This window comes from Nycticebus coucang, chromosome 7 (assembly GCF_027406575.1).
Source record: "Nycticebus coucang isolate mNycCou1 chromosome 7, mNycCou1.pri, whole genome shotgun sequence".
Taxonomy (NCBI): domain Eukaryota; kingdom Metazoa; phylum Chordata; class Mammalia; order Primates; family Lorisidae; genus Nycticebus; species Nycticebus coucang.
In genome coordinates this window covers 98,161,897-98,189,724 of record NC_069786.1, presented here as the reverse complement: position 1 = coordinate 98,189,724, position 27,828 = coordinate 98,161,897, and the positions used below count along the sequence as shown (strand labels likewise).

The 27,828-nt window shown below is 44.4% G+C and overlaps 2 protein-coding genes across 5 annotated transcripts in view; one reads left to right on the top strand and one right to left on the bottom strand.

The window, feature by feature from the left end:
• Window positions 1–5,804: 5,804 nt before the first annotated feature.
• On the bottom strand, window positions 5,805–26,758 carry NIF3L1 (NGG1 interacting factor 3 like 1). Of its 2 annotated transcripts, XM_053596650.1 has the most exons (7): window positions 26,626–26,758; window positions 23,593–24,053; window positions 20,348–20,510; window positions 16,122–16,248; window positions 12,059–12,197; window positions 10,281–10,364; window positions 5,805–6,240 (listed from the first exon to the last, which is right to left on the bottom strand). In XM_053596650.1, the coding sequence occupies exons 2-7, from the start codon at window positions 24,026–24,028 to the stop codon at window positions 6,056–6,058; spliced, it is 1,134 nt and encodes a 377-aa protein (XP_053452625.1). In that variant the 5' UTR covers window positions 24,029–24,053; window positions 26,626–26,758; the 3' UTR covers window positions 5,805–6,055. The 2 variants fall into 2 exon arrangements, with proteins under 2 accessions (XP_053452625.1, XP_053452626.1); XM_053596651.1 differs by lacking the exons at window positions 20,348–20,510; window positions 26,626–26,758 and having other exon boundaries at window positions 16,122–16,258; window positions 23,593–25,212.
• The window catches only part of PPIL3 (peptidylprolyl isomerase like 3), a 15,917-nt gene continuing 14,781 nt past the window's right edge, over window positions 26,693–27,828 (top strand). The window contains exon 1 of one of the 3 annotated variants that reach the window (XM_053596655.1): window positions 26,693–26,760. The gene's annotated coding sequence lies outside the window, so the exon portion shown is untranslated. The other 2 variants (XM_053596654.1, XM_053596653.1) reach the window with 2 other exon arrangements.

Genomic DNA, 27,828 nt, shown 5'->3' with positions numbered 1-27,828 from the left:
AGAGAAGGAATGGGTCAGCACCCTAGAGTAGAGGAGACCCTGAGTTTAACAAGATTTCTCCTTTTATTCTGATTCTCTAATTTTATGTTAAGTTGGGGATGGATATTCATGAAAAGAGTGGAGAATTCTCAGAATTGGAAACCCCCCACTTTTTTTTTTTTTTCGAGACAGAGTTTCACTATGTCACCCTGGGTAGAGTGCTGTACCATTACAGCTCACAGCAACCTCCAACTCTTGGGCTTAAGCAATTCTCTTGCCTCAGTCTCCCAAGTAGCTGGGACTACAGGCGCCCGCCACAACACCCGGCTATTTTTTGTTGTTGTTACAGTTGTCATTGTTCAGCTAGCCCAGGCTGGGTTCAAACCGGCTGGCGAACCTGCCAGCCTCGGTCTATGTGGTTGGCACCATAACCACTGTGCTACAGGCACCGAGCATCCCCTCCCCCCCAAACACACACACTTTTTTTTTTGTTTGTTTGTTTTGAGAAAGACTCACTCTGTTACCCAGACTACAGTGCCATGGTGTCAGTCTAGTTCACAGCAACTTCAAACTGCTGGGCTCAAGCTCCAGAGTAGCTTGAGACAACAGGCACCCACAACACCCAGCTGATTTTCTATTTCTTTTTGTAGAGACAGAGTCTCACTGTACCGCCCTAGGGTAGAGTGCCGAGGCGTCACACGGCTCACAGCAACCTCTAACTCTTGGGCTTACATGATTCTCTTGCCTCAGCCTCCCGAGCAGCGGGGACTACAGGCGCCCGCCACAATGCCCGGCTATTTTTTTGTTGCAGTTTGGCCGGGGCCGGGTTTGAACCCACCACCCTCGGCATATGGGGCCGGCGCCCTACTCACTGAGCCACAGGCGCCGCCCTGATTTTCTATTTCTAAAAGAGACAGGGTCACTCTTGCTCAGGCTGGTCTCCAACTTCAGAGCTCAAGTGAATCTCCTGCCTCGGGCTCCCAGAGTACTAGGATTAAAGGCATGAGCCATGGTGCTGGGCCAGGAATTTAACTATTGTTTATATCAATTAGCGTTGGGCATCTAGTGGACCCCAACCTGCTACAGGGCCAGCAAGGGAGACGCACTGAGGAAAGGATGAAACTTACACCAAATTTAGTGCATAAAACTGGAAACCTGTAAGGGCATATGCTATTGCATGGAGCAAGTGGCCGCATGAGAACAATGCAGCCCCCGTCCTGTTTACCGGGGTCTTTTTATTGGGTATGTAACAGAGTATACGTGCAGGGATGCACAGCAGTCAAGGTGAAGAATGAGAGAGGGGAGATTCCAGCCCCCAGGAGGGTGGGTAAAGGGTAAACAGGGACATAGGGTAAGGGAACATCTGAAGAGGCCAGATAAGGATGCCAGCACGAGAGTGTGGGGGAGCAAGTCTCATCACCTCAGGCAGACATCTCAGCTTCTCCAGCCTAAGCTACTAGTTGAGGGCCTCAGCCACCTCCACTGCTGTTTTCCCCACACAGGCATAGTGACGTAGACATTCCCCGGACTGGGCCCCTTCAGGCTCCTTTCTTCCCAGTGAGCAGTACAAGGGTGGCCCGCTTGCAAGCTTTACCCTGGCTTTTGAAAGGCCCACAAATTAGCCTATGGTTAAATTGGTTTCTTTATGTCTCTGGCTTGAAGTTGCACTTTCCAAGAACTTATTCACAGTGTCTGGGACTTAGCTTGATGATTGTAAGTGTTAATGTGTGTAAGGCAACCATTAGAGTGCCTTGCAGAAACTTAATGTAGTGTAAGTAACTGCTGGTATTATTTTGAGAGCTAAATGTCTTTACATGTAACAGTAATAGGCACTTAGCTGCCAGTCCCTGCATATTGGCTGGGACTCCCACCCTGGCCAGACCCTGGGCTAGACTCTGTGCAATGGTTGGGGTGGGCTGTGTGTTTGCTGGGACTGTCACTCTGCCCTGGGTGTAAACGGGACCTGTTTCTGGGTGCCTTAGGGCCAGAAAAGAGGGTCTGTGTGGGCCCTTCTGGGAGCGCGGAGCAGGAGTCTGGCTTGCAGCAGGCATTGGGAGGCCAGTGCCAGCTAACAGCTTTGGAGATCAACCAAGGAACAGAGGACAAAGTCCAGAGGCAGAGGAACCCGTGGCACTCAGGGAATGGAGGACGCCGTGCACGCGCAGAGGGCTGCGAGTCACTCAGCTGGGATGGGGCGGCTGGGCGTCAAGGTCTTAGTCACCGTCCTCTGAGCTTCTAAGCATCTCAGGAGGTGTATTTCACATCCCCCAGAGAACCTTTCTTGAAACATTGGGCTCTGTCGCCCTCGCTTGTGTGGCTTCTTGGGACAGCTGCCTCTCATTTACCTCCTTTTCCTCTTCTGGATAATAAGGTCCGTTTGAGCCACATTAAAAACAACGTTTTTAGTTAACATTTCAGACTCTGGAGACCTATCAAAAACCCACATTTCCTGTACTCCCCTGAAAGATCAGGAAGACTTGGCCACCCTGGCCCTTCCTTCTCCCAGCAGCAGTTGCCTTGAACTGAGTTATTGATCTCACCATCTGGCTGGCTTCACTCCTTTCCTGCCATAGGCGACTGACTGGGATCCCAATCTAGATCAGTTGGAAGCATGAACATACGCAAGTGCACAAGGAATTACACAAGGTGTGGCCAAAGGGAATGTGTTGGACTTGTGCAGAACACAGATGGGGACACCTGTTGTTACGATCTGCAACCTTCCACCTGGAATGCAGACAGTCCATTTGGGCATCAAAGGCAATGTCAGTGCTATAGGACTAAGGCTGTTTCCCTGGGATCATTGAACCCTGTGAGAGAATGCTTTCTGGCTTTATTGAACAACTATTAAACTAGTGAAGACTAGGCTTTGTTTTTTTTTTTTTTTTTTTTTGCAGGTTTTGGCCAGGGTTGGGTTTGAACCCACCACCTCCAGTATATGGGGCCAGAGCCCTACTCCTTTGAGCCACAGGTGCCACCCCATGAAGACTAGGCTTTACTAAACAACTATTATATTTCATGTAAAAATGGGGCCTTATATATTAAATCAGCAAAACAAAGAAAAATATGTCATTAGACACTAGGCTTAAAAATGACATTTTTTAATTTATTTTTTTAGAGACAGTCTCACTTTGTCGTCATGGGTAGAGTACCATGAGTCACAGCTCACAGCAACCTCGAGCTCTTAGGCTTGGGCGATTCTCTTGCCTCAGCCTCCCGAGTAGCTGGGACTACAGGCACCCGCCACAACGCCCGGCTATTTTTTTGTTGCAGTTTGGCCGGGGCCAGGTTTGAACCCACCACCCTTGGTATATGGGGCCAGTGCCCTACTTGCTGAGCCACAAGCGCTGCCCGAGAAAAATGACATTTTAAAAAATTACTGTTAAACAGCATTCTTTTGTATTTTAATAATCCTGCATTGAAGATGAGTTAAATATTTAAAAGTTATGACTGTAGTCCCAGTTACTTTGGAGGTGAGGCAGGGGGTCACTTGAACCCCAGGAGTCTGAGGTTGCTGTGAGCTAGGCTGACACCATGGGACTCTAGCCTGGGCAATAGAGTGAGACTTTGTCTCAAAATAAAAATAAATAAAAATAAAATGGGGATGAGCACCTGTAGCTCAAGTGGCTAAGGCACCATCCACATACACCAGAGCTGGTGAGTTCGAATCCAGCCCAGGCCTGCCAAACAACAATGAAAACTACAACCAAAAAGTAGTTGAGTGTGGTGGTGGGACCTGTAGTCCCAGCTACTTGGGAGGCTGAGGCAAGAGAATCGCTTAAGCCCAGGAGTTGGAGGTTGCTGTGAGCTGTGATGCCACAGCACTCTACCCAGGGTGACAGCTTGAGGCTCTGTCTCAAGAAAAAAAAAAAAGAAAAAGGCTCGGTGCCCTTAGCTCAGTGGTTGGGTGCCGGCAACATGCACCCAGGCAGGTGGGTTCAAGCCCGACCGGGCCTGCTAAACAACAATGACAACTACAATAAAAAAATAGGCAGGGACTGTGGCGGGCGCCTGTAGTCCCAGCTACCTGGGAGGCTGAGGCCAAGAGAATCACTTAAGCCCAAGAATTTGAGGTTGCTGTGACATCACAGCACTCTACCCAGGGCGACATAGTGAGACTGTCTCAAAAAAAAAAAAAAAAAAAGATAAAATGGTGAATTTTATATTATCTGAATTTTACAATAAACAAAATAAGGTAAAAAAAGAGAAACAGCCTCGGCTCCTATAGCTCAGTTACTAGGGCATCAGCCACATATATCGGTGCTGGCGGGTTTGAATCCAGCCCAGGCCAGCTAAAGGACAACTACAGCCAAAGGGAATAATAAAAAAAACAATAGCCAGGCGTTGTGGTGGGTGCCTGTAGTCCCAGCTACTTGGGAGGCTGAGGCAAGAGACTTGCTTAAGCCCAAGAGTTGGAGGTTGCTGTGAGCTATGACACCACAGCACTCTACCCGGGGCAACATAGTGAGACTCTGTCTCAAAACGAAACTAAACAAAAACACTGCTGCTCCTGCTGTGGTGCAAGGGTGACCAGGGACCTAGACCCCAGTCTAACATCAATGCAAAAAAAGAAAAAAACATGAAACAAAAATTATATGTGATAGGGTCCTATGGCTCACGCCTGTAATCCCAGCACTTTGGAAGGCAGAGATAGGAAGATTGTTTGAGGCCAGAGTTTGAGACTAGCTTGGGCAACAGAGCAAGACCTCTTCTCTACAAAAAAGTAAAAAATTAGCCAAGTGTGGTAACATACCTAACGTCACAACAACTCAGGAGCCTCAGTGGAAGATCCCTTATGTGTAGGACTTCAAGGCTGCAGTGAGCTATGGCCATGCCACTACACTCCAGCCTAGGTGACAGAATAAGACACTGTCTCTTAAAAAAAACAAACAACAAAAACTCTCAAAAACTTTCTATTCTCTCTCTTTTTTACAAAATCAAAAGGGCAAGCATGCCTAAAGTTCAAAGTCTACGGAATATTGCATTGGCCAGATGACTTGAGAACAAGCAGTAGTCTTAGGGTAAAGAAAGGAATTTGCCCTGTCACAGTGGCAGCAGCGAGGCAGTAAGCCCCACAGCAGAGCACAGGCCTGTTAAAGGAGCATCCAAGTGGATAAAGGTTCCGAATTAAATGGGACAGGATGATATTTTGAGATGTCTGTCTTTGTTCTTTCTCCTTGGAATTTCACTCCCTGACCCTGACCACTGGGTAAGACAGCCAAGCTCAATGCCCCAGAAGGAAGTGAAAGAAAAAGCAGGAACAAAGGACCATGGAGAGAAAGAAAATTATAAGGGAGTCACCTATAAAGCAATAAAGTAATAGTAATATGATTAGTACATGTTTAGAAAAATTCCATCCTGATTCTGGAATTTAGGTGGGGGACTGGAATTTAGGCCGAAGTAGAACAGGGCATACAGATAGACCTTATCACCCCAAAGAGGCTACTAGAAACAAGTGTTCAAACTTAACTATATATATATATATATATTTTTAGAGACAGAGTCTCACTTAGTCACCCTCTGTAGAGTGCCGTGACGTCACAGCTCACAGAAACCACCAGCTCTTGGGCTTAGGTGATTCTCTTGCATCAGCCTCCAAAGTAGCTGGGACCACAAGCACCTGCCACAACACCTGGCTATTTTTTGTTGCAGTTTGGCCGGGGCTGGGTTTGAACCCACCACTCTCGGCCTATGGGGCCGGCACCTTACCCACGAGCCACAAGCGCCGCCCAAACTTAACTATATTTTTAAACTAAACAAGGCCAGAAAGATCTAGATCGACATATCCTATCTATAATTAAACTATTATTTGAGCTACTTCCTAAGAGTAAGTGAACAGATTTTCGTCCATCTTTCCTAGAGCGTATCATGAGTATTCGTTCTTTAATATAGTAGCTACATTACAGTTTTAACCTTATGAGCTACAGAACATTTGGTGAACCAGATTAACAAACTGGAAATGATAATACATTCTAAGACATTCTTTAGGAAGGACAGGAACTCTGCTGACTCATATTATGAATTTGAGCTGGGATCTAATTTATTCGTAGATTTTGTTATCCTGATGTTCCGATATATATTATACTACACGAAGAGGGTCCCTGTCTGTCTCTGACAGGATGATATTAATCTTGTTCTCCAAGTGAGCACCCAGCATATCTCGAAGGTCGGAAAGAAAGCCTCGTTCAGTGTTGCTATGTTCACAAAGGATGACATTTATTCCTCGGGAAGCAGCATCCAGAATGTCATGATGGGACATCTCACCTGCCAAAACGGAAACAGCAAATACTTACATATTAGACATGGAATCTGGGGAATGCTAAATCACAACAGCATGGAGTTTATATTCTGCATAAAGTAAATGTAACACTGTAGAATTACTTTGCATATAAATCTAGAAAGCTATGTACAGCTATGTATGTCTTTTGACTTAAAACAAGAGAGAGACCATCCCGCTGAGAATTCCAACTTCTTTCTCTATTGTAGACCCCAAGACAAGTATCTAAACCAGCATAGTGGGTGGTGCCTGTGGCTCAAGGAGTAGGGTGCCCGCCCCATATGCCGGAGGTGGCGGGTTCAAACCCAGCCCCAGCCAAAAAATGCAAAAAAAAAACAAAAACAGCATATTTAGTCAGAACCAGATCTGTATACACCCATTCAAACTGTTTCTATAATAAAATAAACAATGCTAAGCAAAGCAGGGCTTTCAGAAAGCCTGCTTCTTATGTAAGTAATAAATACCTCAGGAGAAAATCCTAGGTATAATTCCCAGAAGACTTTTATGCTTTATGAGCTCCAATATTTTCACTATCAACCTTAATCCAACTCATAAGGATGAAATGAGTTTATGATTATTTCCACATTAAACACAAGTATTTTGGGTGGCGCCTGTGGCTCAAAGGACTAGGGTGCTGGCCCCAAATTCCAGAGGTGGCGGGTTAAAACCCGGCCCTGGCAAAAAAACAAACAAGTATTTTTCTTTGACTTAGGCAGAATTCCTAGAAATTCTGAAGTTATTAGCAGAAGGGGATCTTGTATGTTCTTAAAAGATCCGGGGAAAATTTAAACATAATGTTTTGAATTTTTATAAATACCATTTGTGAATTTTATGGCTTCTAATTTAAGAGCAAAAATGCGGGAGGCGCCTGTGGCTCAGTGAGTAGGGTGCCGGTCCCATATGCCGAGGGTGGCGGATTCAAACCCAACCCTAGCCAAACTGCAACAACAACAACAAAAAAATAGCCAGGCGCTATGGTAGGTGCCTGTAGTCCCAGCTATTCGGGAGGCTGAGACAAGAGAATCGCCTAAACCCAGGAGTTGGAGGATGCTGTGAGCTGTGACGCCAACGCACTCTACAGAGGGTGATAAAGTGAGGCTCTGTCTCAAAAAAAAAAAAAGAGCAAAAATGCATTTTACACAATTTCTTTTGTTTGTAAAAGCATAATTTTTAACTATTAAATATAATTAGAAACATAAAGTTATAAAAAAGGGGGTGGCGCCTGTGGCCCAAGGAGTAGGGTGCTGGCCCCATAAACTGGAAGTGGCAGCAAAAACTGCAAAAAAAAAGGGTATAAAAAAGAAAAAAAGTAAATGAATTTGTTTATTCCCAGAAATTTTCAGTTCCTCACACTTTTCCCCCCCGTATGTGTCATTTCACTATAAGGAATTGTTTTTATTCATGTACCTTTTAAAATATTTTATCTATAACAGTAAAGTAAAAGGGAGAAAAAAACACTAAGCTGGCCTAGGTAGAAGCCATGCTTTAGTTAAGAGGCTGCCTGGACTATTATAAACTCACTAGCTGGAGAAGGCATGAATGTGGGGACTCTGCAATAATAGCTGAAGCCAAAGGAGCGAAGAGCTTGGCTCAGGATGGTGGCTGTAGGAGAAAAGGAGCAAATAGAAAGCGAAAGAGCTAAGTGAGAGAGAATTTACATTTGCCAAGGAGCAAGCTCCCCATCTGCTGGTCTTTATAGGATATTACCCTTAACCTATTACCACACAAACACTGACTGCCTCAGGCTCTCAGGAAGGGTGATGAGCTTTGGCAGAAGCCAATATTTGGTCCTTTAGTTAGTGCTTCCAGCCTTGAAGTATATTCAAAGTGATAGTTCACGGAAAACAGACATCTAAAGTTACCCGGGTAATATGTTTTATTTCTCCTGATAGTCAAATAGGAAAGATACTTTAACATTTTGAAACTGTTTGAATGTATCTTATGTACATACTATTTTCCGTTTTTAAAAAAATTAGTTAAGGCTGGGCGCAGTGGTTCATGCTTGTAATCTCAGCACTTGGGAGGCTGAGACGGGTGGATTGCCTGAGCTCACAGGTTCAAGACCAGCCTAAGCCAGAGCGAGACACTATCTCTAAAAAAATAGCCAGACGGTGTGGCAGACACCTGTAGTCCCAGCTGCTTGGGAGGCTGAGGCAAGAGAATCACTTGAACCCACAAGTTTGAGGCTGCTGTGAGCTAAGACACCAAGGCACTCTACCAAGGGTGACCAAGTGAGACTCTGTCTCAAAAAAAAAATTAGTTTAAAAAAATTATTTGTGAGGAAACACACACTCCAAATAGAGAGATAACTATAAAACAAATGGCCTGTAATCTTCTAAAATGTCAATGCTATCAAAATAAAGTTAACAAACTATTCCAGCTTGAAGGAGACTGAAGAGATATAATAACCAAATGCAGTATGTGATCATGGATTGGATATGGATCAGAGCAAGAAATGCTATAGACTGGGCATGGTGGCTCATGCCTGAAATCCTAGCACTTTGGGAGGATCGATTAAGACCAGAGTTCAAGAACAGCCTGAGCAACAGAGCAAGACTCCATGTCCACAAACTATTTAAAAAATTAGTCAGGCATTGTGGCGGGTGCCTGTAGTCCCAGTTACTGGAGGGGCTGAGGCAGGAGGATCACTTGAAGACAGGAGTCTGAGGTTGCTGTGAGCTATGATGATGCCACAGGATTCTAGCCTGGCCAATACAGTGAGACCCCATCTCAAAAAGGAAAAAAAAGACCAGCACTCCAGGAGGCCAAGTTGGGTGAATCGCCTGAGCTCACTGGTTCTAGTCTGAGCCAGAGTGAGACCCTGCCTCTAAAAATAGCCAGGCATTGTGGTGGGTGATTGTAGTCCTAGCTACGTGGGAGGGTGAGGCAAGAGAACTGCTTGAGCCCAGGAGTCTGAGGTTGCTGAGAGCTATGATGCCACCGCACTCTACCAGGGGGTGACAAAGTGAGACTGTTTCAAAAAAATAATAATGATATATAGGCTGTATATCAAGTGTTTTAACAATATTAAATTCCCAAATTTGATAACTGTTCCATGGTCTTATACAAGAATGTCCTGTTCTTAAGTGATTATATGCTGAAGTACTAATAAGTAAAAGGCCATTATTTCTGCAATTTATTCCAAAATGGTTCTGGGGAAAATACATAAAAAATATATATACATGCACACATTGATGTATGTATGTAAAAAATGTTTTTAGCTCATATACATGATGTGTATATACATGCATACACACATACACATCTACGTACACAGTGTACAAATGTGACCAAATATAACCATTAGTAACCTAGGTAAAGGACACTCAGGAGGTTATTGTACTATCTAACATTAACCTTACGTAGAAGGTTTAATGTTCCTTCTACATAAAATGTTAAAATAAATTTTAATATAGTCACATGCCGTGCTGTAAGATATGGTCAGGCTGCCTATATTTTGAAAGTTCATTGCATTCTAGTACAAACTTGAAGGCTCATAAAAATCTTACATCTTCAGAAGAAAACAGACAATAGTCATATACATTTTCAGTTTATTGGTTCAGAGCTAGTACAGCAGGCTTGCTCCTGTTCTTCTGGATGTGATGACGTTCTGAGTACAGCAGCCTTTCTAAGAGAGCTGGACATGTAACAAGGCATGGGTGTGGGAAGCAGGACAGTCATGGAAGCAGCCAGTGGAGGAGTGGTGAGGAAGAGAAGCCATTTTTCTAGCTTATACGACAGGGTACAAAGTATTAACTGACATGAAATTTGAGTGGAATCAGGTTTCGGAAGAAGGTAGGTTAAATAAATGTTAAACATCAACTTTGAGATAACCTAATAAGTTACTCAATGATCTCCTTCCTCCATAAAGATTAAAATACATCCCTAATGCTGGTGTAGTTCCTGTTTAATTCAGGTATTTATTAACATCTTCTATCTGCCAGGCACTGTCCTAAAATCTGCTATTTTTTTATATTTGTAAAAAGTAAACCATAGATGGGAAAGAGGGACACAAAGCCTGCCCTACCTGTAAGGTAGAGGTCAGCCTCTACACCCTGCAGAACGCTGCTCCCAGAACCAGCACACAGGGCCACGACTTTGACTTGGGACTCTTCAAGATAAAGGAAACAAGAGACCAATGTTTTACAATTCCTTTTCATTTTTTTTTTTTTTTTTTTTTTTTGGCCGGGGCTGGGTTTGAACCCGCCACCTCCGGCATATGGGACCGGCGCCCTACCCGCTGAGCCACAGGCGCCGCCCTCCTTTTCATTTTAATAATACAATTTGTACCAAAAATCCTTGATGTAATGCAGACTTCACTCTGCAGCATCTAAGTTTCTCAAATGGACACTTCATCAGCGGTCACTGCAGTGTAGGACTGTGATGTGTCAAGGCAGGAGGGCTTTGGAGCTGGATCAAAACTAAGATCCCACCTCTGCCGTCCACTTTTCTGGAAACTAACTCCCATGAATAGTTTGACCTAATTGTGTACTTTGAGACATATTACTCATTTCCTTGAATCTCGATTTTTGACCTGTAAATGGGAGTAATTTATCTGCCCCATAACTAACAACAGCTGGCCCTTCGACTGTACTTAACATGCACAGGCACTATGCCATGTCACACGGACCATAAGACCACTCTGGGACACAGAGGAGTTAAAAATCCTGTCAAAATCATACAGCAGATAGGACATTATCTGAATGTTGTCTGAACTCAGAATTCACATCTACAGCCACCATGCCCCACTGCTGCTGCAACAGAGAGCTAGGAAAGACTCAGGACAGTGCTGGGCTCTCTGCCTGTATCCAACTAACGTCTATTCATTCTTTTTGTTCTCCAAAATACTAAGAAAACCAGAAGACAGTGATTACAAGACTTAGAGCTGGGCAATGTGACTAATTTTGGAAGATGAGTTGAGCATAAGTCTTTTTTGTTTGTTTGTTTTTTTGAAACAGAGTCTCACTTTGTCACCCTCGGTAGAGTATCGTGGCATCGTAGCTCACAGCAACCTCAAACTCCTGGGCTTAAGCGATTCTCTTGCCTCAGCCTCCCAAGTAGCTGGGACTACAGGTGCCTGCCATGTCCGGCTATTTTTTTGTTGCAGTTGTTTAGTTGGCCCAGACCAGGTTCAAACCCGCTACCCTCAGTGTATGTGGCTGGCACCATAACCACTGTGCTATGGGGGCCAAGTCTGAGCATAAGTCTTATAACATATTTCATTTCCAGCCTGGAAGTTAACTGGTGGCTTTTTAAAACCCTCCAAAATATTCTCTCTGCAATAGTGACCAAGTCCACCATCATCAGACTTTCTCTACTGACTTGAGATGAAAACACAGCATGACTGAGAACTAAACCTCACTGATTAAGCCATTAAGATATATTACACAGGGCGGCGCCTGTGGCTCAGTCGGTAAGGCGCCGGCCCCATATACCAAGGGTGACGGGTTCAAACCCAGCCCCGGCCAAACTGCAACCAAAAAATAGCCGGGCGTTGTGGTGGGCGCCTGTAGTCCCAGCTACTCGGGAGGCTGAGGCAAGAGAATCGCTTAAGCTCAGGAGCTGGAGGTTGCTGTGAGCTGTGTGAGGCCGCGGCACTCTACCAAGGGCCATAAAGCGAGACTCTGTCTCTACATAAAAAAAAAAAAGATATATTACACAGTGGAACCTTGCTCACACTGCCAGATAAAACATCTATGAGCTGCTCACACATTTTCTACCATTTACATTAATACAACCAAGAGTTTCAACTTTTGTCCAATGTTATCAGTAGTTATATCGAATAAATGAAGGTGATATATTTACCTAAGGTCTTCCCTACCCCAAGAGCTAAGCGAACATGAGATAGTTTCAGGTGGCTTTTGATTCGTTCAATCAGGGTTGCCAAGGAGACAGATTCATCCAGTGTGCATAATCGCCCCATTCCAGTACGTAGAAGCAAAGGCTGAAAAGAAACACAAATTAGAAATGCTGACCATTATCAATCCTAAAAACACAAACTTGTTAAACAAACAGCAAATATTGAAATCAATAAAACACGCACACTATGAGCTTACTATAGCAAGCTCCATGCTAAAGTATGGGGTGCAAACTTAACAGAAACAGTTTTTTGTTTTGGTTTTGTAGAGACAGAGTCTTACGCTATCACCCTCGGTAGAGTGCCGTGGCGTCACACAGCTCACAGCAACCTCCAACTCCTGGGCTTAGGCGATTCTCTTTGCCTCAGCCTCCCAAGTAGCTGGCACCCACCACAATGCCCAGCTAACAAAAACAGTTTTTGGGGCGGCGCCTGTGGCTCAGTCGGTAGGGCGCCGGCCCCATATACCGAGGGTGGCGGGTTCAAACCCAGCCCTGGCCAAACTGCAACCAAAAAAAAAAAATAGCCGGGCATTGTGGCGGGCACCTGTAGTCCCAGCTACTCGGGAGGCTGAGGCAGGAGAATCGCTTGGGCCCAGGAGTTGGAGGTTGCTGTGAGCTGTGTGAGGCCACGGCACTCTACCGAGGGCCATAACGTGAGACTCTGTCTCTACCAAAAAAAAAAAAACAAAAAAACAGTTTTTTGTTTTTTTTTTGCGCGAAAGAGTCTCAATCTGTTGCCCTGGGTAGTGCTGTGACATCATTGCTCACAGCAACATCCAACTTGGCTCAAGTGATCCTCTTGTCTCAGTTTTTCCATTTTTAGTACAGATGGAGTCTCGCTTTTGCTCAGGCTGGTCTTGAACGCGTGAGCTCAAGCAATCCACCCACCTTGGCTTAACAAAAACATTTTGGCTTCTAGGAGGGGGGGAGTTTAAAAGTGTTTAAATACAAAGTAAGTACTATTATTACAGGAGCACAATGTAATAAACTAAATAAGCTGGCAGTAGGGGTGTGGTACTTGGAGAAAGTACATTCAAAAAAGTTTTACAAGGACTTGGATTAGAGAAAAATCAAACCGAGTCAAAAAAAAAAAAAAGCATGGGGTAATGTAAAGGCAGGTGACTATTGGCAAGATAAAGGCATGTTAAACAGAGAGAATGTACGAAGGTGCCAGCAGCCCAAGAGAATACCCTGTAAGGGCTCAAAAGTAGCCAGTGTTGTGGGAACATGTGGGTAGAAAAAGAAGTAGCCAGTACGGCTGATATGGAGAGCATGTGATGGGGAAGGAGGTTGGGGCTGGAGCAGATCATTAAGCATTTCCCACAGTGTGCTAAAAAGCCTGGACTTTCTTTTGTAGACACCCAGTGAGGAGACTACTAATATCCCAAGAGGAAAGATGAGAGTTTCAACTACTGTGGTGGCAGAGCTACCAAAGGGGAGAAAAAACACTGAGGGACAGAATTAGCAGGGCTTGTACCAAAGGAAGAACTGTGGAAACTTGGAAAATAAAGTAGACAATAATACCTTACTACAAAATAGAATAAAACAAAAGATATTAAGATATTAAGGCTGGGGATAAAGTCATTTTGTATGTACTAGATGTAAAACACTTATGGGCTCAGTAAGCAGAAGACATTCAGAAAGTAGTCGAAGGCTGGGTGAGGTGACTCATGCCTGTAATCCTAGCACTTTGAGATGTTGAGGCCACGAGTTCAAGACTAGCCTGAGCAAGAGATCCCCATCTTTATAAAAGATGGAAAAATTAGCTGAGCATGGTGGCATATACCTGTAGCCCAAACTACTAGGAGGTTGAGGTAGGAGGATTGCTTGAGCCCAGGAGTTTGAACTGTGATGATGCCACCACACTGTAGCCTGGGTGACAGAGTAAGAGCCTAACTCAATAAAAAAAAAAAAAAGCAGGCAGGGCACAGTGGGTCACGCCTATAATCAGAGCACTCTGCAAGGCCGAGGCAGATGGATTGCTTGAGCTCCAGGAGTTCAAGACCAGCCTGAGCAAAAGCGAGACCCCTGTCTCTAAAACTAGCCAGACATTGTGACAGGCACCCGTAGTCCCAGCTACTTGGGAGGTTGAGACAAGAGGATCACTTGAGCACAAAAGTTTGAGGTTGCTGTGAGCTATGACACTACTGTACTCTACCAAAGGTGACAAAGTGAGAGTCTGTCTCAAAAAAATAAAATAAAATAAAAAACAAAAACGGGGCGGCACCTGTGGCTCAGTGAGTGGGGCGCCAGCCCCATATACTGAGGGTGGCAGGTTCGAACCTAGCCCCTGCCAAACTGCAACAAAAAAAATAGCTGAGCATTGTGGCAGGCGCCTATAGTCCCAGCTACTTGAGAGGCTGAGGCAAGAGAATCGCCTAAGCCCAAGAGCTGGAGTTTGCTGTGAGCTGTGATGCCACAGTACTCTACTGAGGGCGACAGAGTGAGACTCTGTCTCTAAAAAAAAAAAAAACCCCACAAAATAAAGTAATAAAGTAGTTGGATATTCTTTTATATACTTTTTTTTTTTTTTTTGCAATTTTTGGCCAGGTCTAGGTTTGAACCCGCCACCTCCAGCATATGGGGCCGGTGCCCTACTCCTTTGAGCCACAGGCGCCACCCTATATACTTTTTTTTTTACCTCAAGAAAGCATTCTGACACAAAAAGTAAAGATAGAAGAACCATCATCACACGAATGGCTGTCAAGTGAGAAGAGTAAATAACATGGTCCAAGGAAAGGGTCATTTAAGAAGAGATCAAACCAAGGCAGTGCCTGTGGCTCAAAGAGGTAGGGCACCGGCCCCATATGCCGGAGGTGGTGGGTTCAAACCCAGCCCCAGCCAAAAACCGCAAAAAAAAAAAAAAAAAGGAAGAGATCAAACCAAACCTATAACCAAGTCTGTAACACGAAGAAGTACCAACATATTCCTATTCCTGGAATGTCTCCCTTTCAATGTACTTTCCAGGGAATATTAACGTGGGGCAAGAAGAAGTTGTTTGATCTTTCTCGTCCACGGTTCTGCTGCAAGTTGCTATGGTTTTCTTAGCCATAACTGGGCACATTTGTAATGTCATGATTATGCAACTGCTGCTTGCCACTTTGTCACTGTTGTTCCCCTGGATGTGTAAGTGTACAGGACCTTCTGCCTGGATAGACTTCCCATGCTTCATCTCCCGCCCACAAGCTGAATAAAGGCAAGGCATACTGGCCCTCAGTTCCTAAGTTTTTTGTCAGCCTGTCTGAATCGGCTCATTTGCATGACAATTAAGTTCTCACTGCCACTTTATACTTCTTAGGTAATAGTTAAATGGCCTGTTGATCTAACAATTAGTAAGGAACAGGGCACCTGTAATCCTATCACTCTGGGAGGCCAAGACAAAAGGACTGCTTGAGCTCAGGAGTTCAAAACCAGCCTGAGCCAGATGAGATCCCATTTCTAAAAACAGCTGGGAGTTGTGCCGGGCGCCTGTAGTCCCAGTTACTCAGAAGGCTGAAGCAAGGGGACCACTTAAACCCAGGAGTTTGACGTTACTGTGAGCTATGACATCACAGCACTCTACCCAGGGCAACAGAGTGAGACTGTGTCTCAAAAAAAACAAAACAAAGCAAAAAAACAATTTATAAACGAATTTGCTGAAGAAAAATGCAGAGAAATGCGTAAGCCCAAGAGTAGAGGTTGCTGTGAGCCGTGTGATGCCACAGCACTCTACAGAGGGCGGTACAGTGAGACTCTGTCTCTACAAAAAAAAAAAAAAAATGCAGAGAAATGAAACTCAAATTGTATGCACTAAACATGTGTGATTCTTGGTGTACCAGTTACACTTCAATAACACTGTGAGGGGCGGTGCCCGTGGCTCAAGGACTAGGGCGCCAGCCCCATATACTGGGGTGGTGGGTTCAAACCCGGCCCTGGCCAAAAAAATAAAAAATTAAGAAAATTAAAAATCAATAATGCTGTGAGGAAATGCACAGCCATACAAAATCAAATGCTAAAACATTTTAATTACCTTCTCTAGTGACAGAATTTCAGTCTTCTGATAAAGCTGTTGGTTCTGGGAGAGAAAATCCACCAACTGCATCAAAGCCTTCTGAGTACAATTCACACTGATCCGTGTTTGTTCTTCATCATCAATCCTAGAGATCACTCATTAGTTTAGGATAAATATAAACAAAATGTATTTTTAAAAACTTCCAGTTTACAAACCTGCTGTATGATGAGAGATTAGATTAACATGGAACTAAGGATTTAACCAACAGAACCCATTTAATCCCAAACCAATCCATTTTCTAGAAGTGTTTCTTAAACTGTGGCATGCATCCGAATCACCTGGGGGATTTACTGAAACAATGCTGGCTCCACCCTCAAGCTTCTGGTCTAGGTGAAGGTCTGAGAATTTACCTAACAAGTTTCAGCTGATGCCAACGTTGCTAGCCCAGGGACCTCACCTGGAAACCATTATTCTAGAACTGTTCTTAATCTCAATTGTGCATCAGCAATTGGCTGTGCTGGGCAGTGGTGCATGCCTGTAGTCTTAGCTACCTGGGAGGCTTCAGCCCCAAAGTTTGAGGCTGCAATGAGCTATGATGCACTTCAGCCTGGATAACAGAACAAGACCCTGTCTTAAAAAAAAAACACCATTGCAGGGTGGCGCCTGTGGCTGAGTAGGGTGCCGGCCCCATATACCGAGGGTGGTGGGTTCAAACCCAGCCCCGCCAAACTGCAACAAAAATAGCCTGGCGTTGTGGTGGGCGCCTGTAGTCCCAGCTGCTTGGGAGGCTGAGGCCAGAGAATCACGTAAGCCCAAGAGCTGGAGGTTGCTGTGAGCCGTGTGACGCCACAGCACTCTACCAAGGGCAGTAGAGTGAGACTCTGTCTCTACAAAAAAACAAACAAACAAACAAACAAACAAAAAAAAACACCATTGCAAATGTCCTGAAATAGTTGAGGGAATTAAAATAAAAATTATCCAGAGATGTTGGTATCTTTCCAAACATGTACAGGGTCATGAAGAAATATATAGTTTTGTTTTACACTTTTTTCTTAATGATATGTCTTTGCCTTTTTTTAACATAATAGGAGGTCTTAGAGATCTTTGTGTATATATATATATATATATATATATTTTTTTTTTTTTTTTTTTGAGACAGAGTCTCACTATGTCACCTTTGGTAGTGCTGTGGCACTCAAACTCTCAGGCTTAAGCGATTCTCTTGCCTCAGCTTCCGAGTAGCTGGGACTAAAGGCACCAGCCACAATGCCCAGCTATCTTTTGGTTATAGGTGTCATTGTTGTTTGGCAGGCCCAGGCTAGGTTCGAACCTGGCAGCTTCCAGAGTATGTGGTTGGCGCCCTAGCCACTGAGCCACAGGAGCAAGCCTACAATCTCCTTCTTAGTTACAGCGTAGTGTTTCTTATTACTCATGTTCTATAGCACTCCTCTTCCTACTGATGTGCTTTTCAGTTTGGTTCCAGTTTTTTTGTGTTAGAGATAATGTCTGGGTTTTACCATTAGACAGAGGTCCAGACATTGTTTTTCCTTCTTAAAGTTCTACAGATGCTTCCAGGTTATCTTTAAGAGTCCTTTAAGGCCAGGTCGGGTGGCTCATACCTGTAATCCCAGCATTTGGGAGGCTGAGGCAGTGGATTGCCTCAGCTCACAAGTTTGAGACCAGCCTGACCAAGAGTGAGGCCCCCCCGCACCCCATCTCTAAAAATAGCTGGGAGTTGTGGAGGATGCCTGTAGTCCCAGCTAATTGGGAGGCTGAGGCAAGAGAATTGCTTAAACCCAAGAGTTTGAGGTTGCTGCGAGCCAGAGCACTCCACTGAGGGCGAAAAGTAAAACTCTGTCTCAAAAAACAAAAACAAATTTTTTGAGACAATCTCAATTTGTTGTCTTGGTAGAATGCCCTGGCATCATAGCTCACAGAAACCTCAAATTCTGGGCACAAGCGATTCTCTTACCTCAGCCTCCCAGGTATCTGGGACTACAGGCGCCTGCCATGATGCCCAGATGTTTTTGAGACCGGGGGCGGGGGTGGGGGTCTCGCTCTTGCTCAGGCTGGCCTCGAACTCGTGAGCTCAAGGCAATCCACTGCCTCAGCCTCCCAAGTGCTGGGATTACTGTTGTGAGCCACCACTCTCGGCCATAAATAAAAAACTTTCTTGATGCCCATCTTTTTGGAGGCTCTAGCAGGGGTCCTCAAACTATGGCCTGCGGGCCACATGCGGTGGTGTGATTATGTGCAGTGTGCATAGGAATTTGTTCACAATTTATTTTTTAAACTATAGTCTGGCCCTCCAACGGTCTGAGGGACAGTGAACTGGCCCCGTTTAAAAAGTTTGAGGACCCCTGGCAAGGCATTGCTTCTCAGAGGGTGATTCAAGAACCTCCTGCCTCATTGTTAATGTGGTATATACTAAAGATGCAGATCGTTGGCTTCATCCTAGATCTTTGTAATTATAATGGGGTTTGCTTGACAACCTGCCAGGAGATTCTTCTGTTCATTCAGTAATATTTTAAGGGTAGCACCCATAGCTCAGTGGGTAGGGTGCTGCCCACATACACTGAGGCTGGTGGGTTTGAACTTGGTCCGAGCCAGCTAAACAACAATGACAACTGCAACAAAAAAATAGCCGAGCATTGTGGCGGCACCTGTAATCCCAGCTACTTGGGAGGCTGAGGCAAGAGAATCGCCTAAGCCCAGGAGTTGGAGGTTGCTGTGAGCTGTGTGACGCCACAGCATTCTACCAAGGGCAACAAATTGAGACTCTGTCTCACAAAATAAATAAATAAATAAAAAATATAAAAATAGCCGGGCGTTGGGGGAGGCACCTGTAGTCCCAGCTACTTGGAAGGCTGAGGCAAGAGAATTGCTTGAGCCCAAGAGTTTGAGGTTGCTCAAGCAACCACGGCACTCTGCCCAGGGAAACATAGTATGACTCTGTCTCAAAAAAAAATAATATAAAACAAAACAATAAATAAATAAATAAAAACAAAAATAATATTTTAAAATTACCCTGTATTTGGCTTTAAAAAAATTTATTTTGCCACAGTACTACGGCATGTGCCACTAAAAATATTTTGTAGAGACAAGGTGTCACAGTGTTGCCCAGGCTAGTCTCAAACTCCTAGCCTCAAGCGATTCTCCTGCCTCAGCCTCCTAAAGTGCTGGGATTACAGGTTTGAGCTATGGCCCTAGCCAGCAATGATTTTACTATAAGCAATCTATACTTAAAACTCACTCATTGAGATTATGTGATTCATTTTAAAGATTTCTAAAGAAAGGACATATCTAAATCATCTATGATGGTAAATATTTGAGATATTACCAATAATATTAAAATAAATTTTAGGGCAGCACCTGTGGCTCAAGGAGTAGGGCGCCGGTCCCATATGCCGGAGGTGGTGGGTTCAAACCCAGCTCCCCCCCGCCAAAAAAAAAAAAAACACACACAAAAAAAATAAATAAATAAATTTTAGTTTTATATATGGGGAAAAAAAATCACTCATTGAAGAGATCACTTTTTGGTATTAGCCAACATAGGTTTTAATTTTAATAAAGGCATTACATTTATCTGTGTTTTTTATTTAAACAATTGTTAAGGGCGGTGCCTGTGGCTCAGAGGAGTAGGGTACCGGCCCCATACACTGGAGGTGGCGGGTTCAAACCCAGCCCCGGCCAAAAAACTGCAAAAAAAAAAATTGTTAAGTCTCAGCTTTCTACAACTTGTCCTTGATGTTCCCACAGACATTAAGATAAATAAGCCTAAGAGAAAATCTCCTATCTCTGCCCTAAATTATCCAATGATTGACCTCTTAAGAGGCACTTAAACATATTCTTCCTCTAAAGGGCCTAGGACTCAGTGATTTGCTAGGAATCAATGAGGGTAAGATACACCTTATGTTATTTCTACATCACTAGGGTTATCTTTATCCTCTGAAGTAAAAACAACTACCTTTCAACATTACCAGGAGAATTATAAATGTTGCATATAAAATGCATAGTCTCTCCCATGTAGAAAATATTCAGTGTTATCTATAATTTTCATTGTTTGGAAAAGAAGCCATAGTTCTCTAATTCTACAATCCCCATGCCAATGAGTAGTATGCTGCTTTATAAACCAACCTTAGGGAAAATGATTTCTTTCAAACCTGAATATCAGGGTTACAGACTTTCTTAAGGAAGATGCTTACACATAAATACACACACAAAAAAAGAAAAATAAATTGTACCTAGCAGAAAAAGAAGTGATAGAAACATCTATGATTCCTTTCATTGCAGATATGACTTTGTCCAGGTCTTGGGTATGGTTAACATTGAATTCTACTCGGTGGGTTCCCTCTGTAGGGTAGTTGGGTGCTTTGGAAGGCTGTATGGGCCTGGAGGTACAAGCACCTAAAGAAACAATTGTGGGGAAATGGGAGTTTCTGTGGTTTATTTTTTAAGATTAAAAAGATAAGCTATGATAGACAAAATTTGTAAGAAATTACTTTTTTTTTTTTTTTGAGACAGAGTCTCACTATGTTGCCCTCAGCAGAGTAGAGTACCCTGACGTTACAGCTCACAGCAACCTCCAACTCTTGGGCTCAAGCGATTCTCTTGCTTCAGCCTCCAATCCAAGTAGCTGGGACCAAAGGCACCCCCACAATGCCTGGCCATTTTTTTTTTTTTGGTGGCAGTTGTCATTGTTGTTTAGCAGGCCTGGGCCGGGCTCAAACCGGCCACCTTTGGTGTATGTGGCTGGCACTCTACTCACTGAACTACGAGTGCTGAGTCAAGAAATGACTTTTTAAAAGATCCATTCCCTATGCTTATATAGTGTGCGTGCACACACACACACACATATTCCCCTTAGATACACAGTCCCCATAATGTAGGCCTTTGGCACGAACATACAATTTAGAGAACTATTTTCCAGAAGATTTTTAAATTTCAGAAAAACTTGAAGACTGACTCATGATTTTTTTTTTTTTTTTTTGTAGAGACAGAGTCTCACTTTATGGCCCTCCTGTAGAGTGCCATGGCCTCACACAGCTCACAGCAACCTCCAACTCCTAGGCTTAAGCGATTCTCTTGCCTCAGCCTCCCGAGTAGCTGGGACTACAGGCACCCGCCACAATGCCCAGCTATTTTTTGGTTGCAGTTTGGCCGGGACTGGGTTTGAACCCGTCACCCTCGGTATATGGGGCCACCCTTGGTATATGGGGCCGGCGCCTTACCGACTGAGCCACAGGCGCCGCATGACTCATGGATTTTTATATAATACCTAGAATTGTTTACTGCTTGGTAAATCTACCCATGTAAACCATGATTCAGGTGGCAAATGCTCATAATCTGAGCACATTAATCCAGATCATATTTTCATAAAAGCTTCAGCCCAAAGTGAATAAATTACAAAGATTTATTAAAATAAATATGCTGAATTCCCTTATTGTGCTGGGTATAAATAGGCATTCAATAGAACCCAGATGTCTGTTTAATCAACATATCAAGTGTTTTCTGTAAAGGCCTGAGCTTTCAATTCAACGAGCATTTTTTGAGGGCCTGATGCTAGGTACTGTGCTACACAGTGAGAAATCACAAAGCTCAATGTAGCAACAAAGACTTCTCATGTGGGCAGTGCCTGTAGCACAGTGGGTAGGGCACCAGCCACATGCCTCAGGGCTGGTGGGTTTGAACCCAGCCCAGAATTGCTAAAAACAAACACAAAAAATAATAGCCGGGTGTTGTGGTGGGTACCTGTAGTCCCAGCTACTTGGGAGGCTGAAGGAAAAGAATCACTTAAGCCCAAGAGTTTGAGGTTGCTGTGACCCCCCATGGCACTCTACCAAGGGCAACAAAGTGACTCTGTCTCAATAACAACAACAACAACAACAACAAATAAAAAAAAAGAAACAACTTCTCATGCTCTCTTTATTGATCTAGGATAAAAATGGCTGGGCAGAGTGGCTCACCTCTGTACTCCTAGTGCTGTGGGAGGCCAAGGCAGGTAGATTGCTTGAGTTCAAGGGTTCAAGACCAGTCTGAATAAGAGTGAGACCCTGTCTCTACTAAAAGAGAAAAACCAGCCAGGCATGGCAGTGCATGCCTGTAGACCCAGCTACTTAGGAGGCTGAGACAAAAGATTGATCCAGCCCAAGAGTTTGAGGTTGTAAGCTGTGACACTATGGCACTCTACCCAGGATGATAAGAATGAGACTCTGTCTCAAAAAACAACAAAAGGGAGGTGCCTGTGGCTCAGTGGGTAGGGCGCCAGCCCCATATGCCGAGGGTAGCGGGTTCGAACCCAGCCCTGGCCAAACTGCAACAAAAAATAGCCGGGCATTGTGGTGGGCATCTGTAGTCCTGGCTACTCAGGAGGCGAGACAAGAGAATCGCCTAAGTCCAGGAGTTGGAGGTTGCTGTGAGCTCTGTGATGCCATGGCACTTTACTGAGGGCGATAAAGTGAGACACAGTCACTTTATAAAGTGAGACAAAAAACAAACAAAAACAAAAACAAAAAAAGGGATTAAAAATGCTTCATTTTTCTTTCTTCTTCTTTTTTTATTGAGACAGTCTCACTGTGTCGTCCTGGGTAGAGTGCTGTGGGATCACAGCTCACAGCAACCTCCAACTCTTGGGCTTAAGTGATTCTCTTGCCTCAGCCTCCCAAGTAGCTGGGACTACAGGTGCCTATCACAATGCCCAGCTATTCTTTAGAGACAAGGGTCTTGCTCTTGGGTGCTCTCGAACTCATGAGCTCAGGAATCCACCTGCCTTGGCCTCCCAGAGTGCTGGGATTACAGGCGTGAGCCACCACCCAGTCTTTTTCCTCCCTCCCTCCCTTCTTTCTTTTTTTCTTTCCTTTCTTCTCTCTCTCTCTTTTCTTTTCTTTCTTTTTTTTTTTTTTGAGACAGAAGGTTACTTGAGCCCAAGGGTTTGAGGTTGCTGCAAGCCACCGCACCCAACCTAGCAACATTATTTTTAAATATATAATAATAAGGCTGGGTGTCATTGCTCACTCCTGTAATCCCAGCACTCTGGGAGGCTGAGGCAAGTGGAATGCCTGACCTCACAGGTTTGAGACCAGCATGAGCAAGAGTGAGACCCCATCTCTAAAAAATAGCCAAACATTGTGGAGAGGGCCTGTAGTCCCAGCTACTTAGGAGGCTGAGGCAAGAAGATCACTTGAGCCCAAAAGTTTGAGGTTGCTGTGAGCTATGATGCCATAGCACTCAACTGGCAAAAATAAATAAATAAATAAAAATACAGGGCAGCGCCTGTGGCTCAAGGAGTAGGGCACTGGTCCCATATGCCGGAGGTGGTGGGTTCAAACCCAGCCCCAGCCAAAGAAAAAACAAAACACACACACACACACACAAAAAAAATACAATCCCCTCCCCACTCCTAAAGCAGTTAAAACTTTACAAGAAAACCATTCTTGTAAAGTTGCAGATTTATAGGAAAATGTTGATTATGAACAAAGAGGCTTCTCACCAAGCCCTTTAGCCAACCAGTTGTTGACTCCTTGGGGTGCGGCATCATAGGCTGTGTGAGGAGAGTAGATACCAACTCTGTTCTCTAGAGCTTGGATCACAAGGCGCTCCTTCCAGGTTTTCCAGGTTATGCGCTTCATGGGTCGGAAAATAGGTGGATGGTAGGAGAGAATGAGGTCCGCCTTCTTTTGCAGTGCCTCATTCATCACTTCTTCAGTCAAGTCATTCGTTAGGAAGAGTGTTTTTACAGTATGTGGTGGGCTTGGTTCCACCAGTAATCCAACATTGTCCCAACTCTCAGCAAATGAGAGGGATGCAAAGTCATTCAAGGAGGAAAGGAGAGCCTTCAAGTCCATGAAGGAACGGGAAAAAGTACAGATAGAGGAATCTGCAAGTCGGATTGTCGTCAGGCCCAGGCGTACACAAGATGATAACATTCAGAAATCAGGTAAACCTGGGTGTCTGAAGTCAAAACACAGAAAATGGTACACACAGACGCTTTATGCTCAGATCTTTGAGGCATCAAAGAATATGGGCAAAGGAGCTGCCATTAGAGATCTGGGTTCAAACAGTGGCTCTGACACTTGCAAGCACATTGTAGCTTAAGTAAGTCATTTACCCTCTTGGAGCCTGTTTTCTCACCTACAGATTGGAGACACTAAAACCTACCTCACAGGTGACCCAGGGGGGCAAATGAATTAATGTCACCTAGCACAGCCTGGTACATAGTACACAAATGTTTATCTCCTCCACATAACCACCACAGTTTTGTTCTTATTCTCCCCACGCTTGCTTCAACCACCATCCTCCCTATAATATTACCATTCCTTTTCCCAAGACCCCACTTTGACTTCCTAAATAAAGCTTTTCTTGACAAATCGTCCTTTTTGATGTTTTTCTCTAGCCCTCCCCTCCCCCTATTATTCTCATGTTACATAGTTCTGTTGGTCTGTCTCCCTTAGTATGGTAAAGCTACTGGAGGATAGGAACTACCTTTAATAAATCTCAGTATCACCAGCATAAGCCAGCACTGAATGCTTGCTGCAGAGACTGACAGTCTCCCTCTCGTGACTGCAACAATATTGAGTTGGCATGACGTATAATGGGACTAAAAAATGCTTTATCGAAAAATTTAAAATTTCAAGTGCTTTATCAACAACAAGAATTAAGGGAAACATAGGTAAGTCACTTTACAAATGGGCAGGGTCAAGGCAGAAGCTGCTGCTCCTGAACCAACCAACATCTTCAAAAGGCCAAGCATTTAGCCCACACAGCCTATAAGCCTTCTAAACGTCTCTACATCCAACACAAGACTGGAAAGCTTGGTAATATAGGGAAGGTGGATGAGCTGGAAAAATATTGTTGGCTCTGGTTGGGTATGGTAGCTCATGCCTCTAATCCTAGCACTCTGGAGGCTGAGGTGGGAGGATCCCTTGAGCTCTGAAATTCATGATGAGCCTGAGCAAGAGCAAGACCTGTCTCTACTACAAATAAAAAAATTAGGCTCAGCGCCTGTGGCTCAAGCAGCGAAGGCGCCAGCCACATACACCTGAGCTGGAGGGTTTGACTCCAGCCTGGGCCTGACAAGTAACAATGACAACTACAACCAAAAAATAGCCAGGCGTTGTGCTGGGCACCTGTAGTCCCAGGTACTTGGGAGGCGGAGGCAGGAGAATTGCTTGAGCCCAGGAGTTGGAGGTTGCTGTGAGCTGTGATGCTACAGCACTCTACCCAGGGCGACAGCTTGAGGCTCTGTCTCAAAAAATAAAAAAAATTAATTGGACATTGGGGTCAGAGCCTGTAGTCCCAGCTAGTTGGGAGGCTGAGGCAGAAGGATCGATTCAACCCAGAATTTTGAGGTTGCTGTGAGCTGAGCTGAGGCCACGGCACAGCCCTGGGCAACAGAGAAAGACTGTCATAAATAAATAAATAAATGAATAGTTGACTGTAAAATATGAAAACCATAAAATTAGTAAATGCTCAATCAAATATCTACAAAGGATAACATTGTCAACTTCATTCTTAAACTTCACACCCACATTTTGGTTTTTGAAGAAAGACATTTCATGCATGGTTATGTATCATAATTAACAGCCAGCTTAACCAATTGTAAATTTAATGAAATATCCATAACCCACTTATTTCAAAAGCAAATTATTTTCAACATTTCTACCGCAAAAATATTTAATGAGATGTGCGACCTCCAAAAGCCACTTGAGGTCTTCAACTATCTAGTGCATACGTCCTCAAACTTTTTAAACAGGGGGCCAATTCACTGTCCCTCAGACCGCTGGAGGGCCGGACTACAGTTTAAAAGAAAAAACTATGAACAAATTCCTATGCACACTGCACATATCTTATTTTGAAGTAAAAAAAACAAAACGAGAACAAATGCAATCACGCCGCCTCATGTGGCCCGCGGGCCGCATTTTGAGGACCCCTTATCTAGTGGTCTTGATACTACTCCACTCTCCAGACTCTTCTAAATTTAGCCAGCTCCCAAGTTAATAAAGACAATCGAAAGGTGCATAGCATTGTGGGTAAGAGCACTAATGCTGAAGATACAATGACTCTCAGAGGCACAGTAGCGATTGTAACAGTGAGCTACTTAAACTCTGCAGTTTCTTCCTCTGAGGAAAGGAAATGGTACCCAGTTCACGCTGTCGCGAGATTTACACATTTGTAAAGCTGGAAATGACTATGGTAGAGTAACCCCCGTGTTTGCTATTGTTCAGTAACATTTACAATTTGCAAAGTGCTCCCTCCAAGTTACTTTATCTATTCCTCATTTCAGAGCCACTTCAGGCCTTTTCCATGACAGTGAAGAGGAAGGTGACACAGTAAGTCCTTGAGTCAGCAGGACCCCCGCCCCCAAAGCGCCCTAGGTTCTCGTGAGGCAGGACAGTTTCCTGCCCCAATCTCATCTGTCCTTGTCCTCTGCAGCACCACCATAACAGTCAGAAATTGCCCTAATCAGCACCTATCACGAGCGTCACAACTATCCACGCGACTGTTTAAATCGCCCACTACTCACCAGACCCGCCACTTGCTCCTGCGTCACTTCCGATCCTGCGCCGGAGCTCCGGGCGCGGCGGCTCTGGGTTGGGGGAAGGAGCCGGGCGGACGTGGTTCTGTTCGTTTTACCGCGAAGTATGGGGCACCCTTAGAGGTAGTTTCGGGTAATGCTTCTCGTCCCAGTGTCGTTGTTAATAAAGCTCCTTTTCGCCGTCAGATTTCAAGTGGGTGGGGATAAATGACAGTTCTAGCCGTTTTGGTTTGAGATAAGAAGAAAGGAGGAAGGAGGTGAGAAGGTACCGGGCCATTCTCTGTTAGTCCCGCGCTCAACTTCCGCTAGTCCAAAAAAAAAAATCACCATTTTGAACCAGTTGACCTATGTGGGCATCTGTGGTTGCATCTTTCCTGTTTTAACAACGGCTGTGCAAACCATACTGCATAAGTAAGTATGGACTAACATCATGCATTCTTTCATTAACTCAGATGCTTGCTGACTTCTTTGTTGCACTTTTAGTTTTTAGTATACTCAGAGTGGACATTCGGGGCGGCAAGGCTATTGTTGGAACGTCAGAGTAAATAAAGTTCATAGTATTTAGTGGTAAGCGCTATAGGGAAAGGAAATAGGCCAGGTCCTAGAGTTAAAAGTTTTGTTTTGCTGGGCGGCGCCTGTGGCTCAGTGAGTGGGGCGCCGGCCCCATATGCCGAGGGTGGCGGGTTCAAACGCAGCCCCGGCCAAACTGCAACAAAAAAATAGCCGGGCGTTGTGGTGGGCTCCTGTAGTCCCAGCTGCTCGGGAGGCTGAGGCAAGAGAATCACATAAGCCCAAGAGCTGGAGGTTGCTGTGAGCCGTGTGACGCCACGGCACTCTACCGAGGGCAGTAAAGTGAGACTCTTGTCTCTACAAAAAAACAAAACAAAACAAAAAAAAGTTTTGTTTTGCTTTGCGACAGGGGTCTTGCTCTGTCCTAGGCTAGAGTGCATTGGTGTCATCATAGCTCACTGCAACCTCAAAATTCCGGTTTAAGGGATCCTCCTGCCTCACCTTCCAGAGTAGCTAGGACTGCAAGTACACACAACTGTGCCTGACTAATTTTTCTATTTTTTGTATCTTGCATGTAATGTTTCTATTTTTTGCATCTTGCTCTTGCTCAAAGTGAACTGCTGGTGTCAAGCAATCCTCTTGCCTTTGCCTTCCAAAGTGCTGGGATTACAGGCATGAGCC

Excerpts from the sequence above, each read along its gene's own strand:
- NIF3L1 (XM_053596650.1), bottom strand. The coding sequence starts at position 24,028 with ATGTTATCATCTTGTGTACGCCTGGGCCTGACGACAATCCGACTTGCA. Across the intron at positions 20,511-23,592 it reads CTGGTTGGCTAAAGGGCTTG|GTGCTTGTACCTCCAGGCCC; the intron begins GTGAGAAGCCTC and ends TTGTTTCTTTAG. Across the intron at positions 16,249-20,347 it reads ATCACTTCTTTTTCTGCTAG|GATTGATGATGAAGAACAAA; the intron begins GTACAATTTATT and ends AGTGATCTCTAG.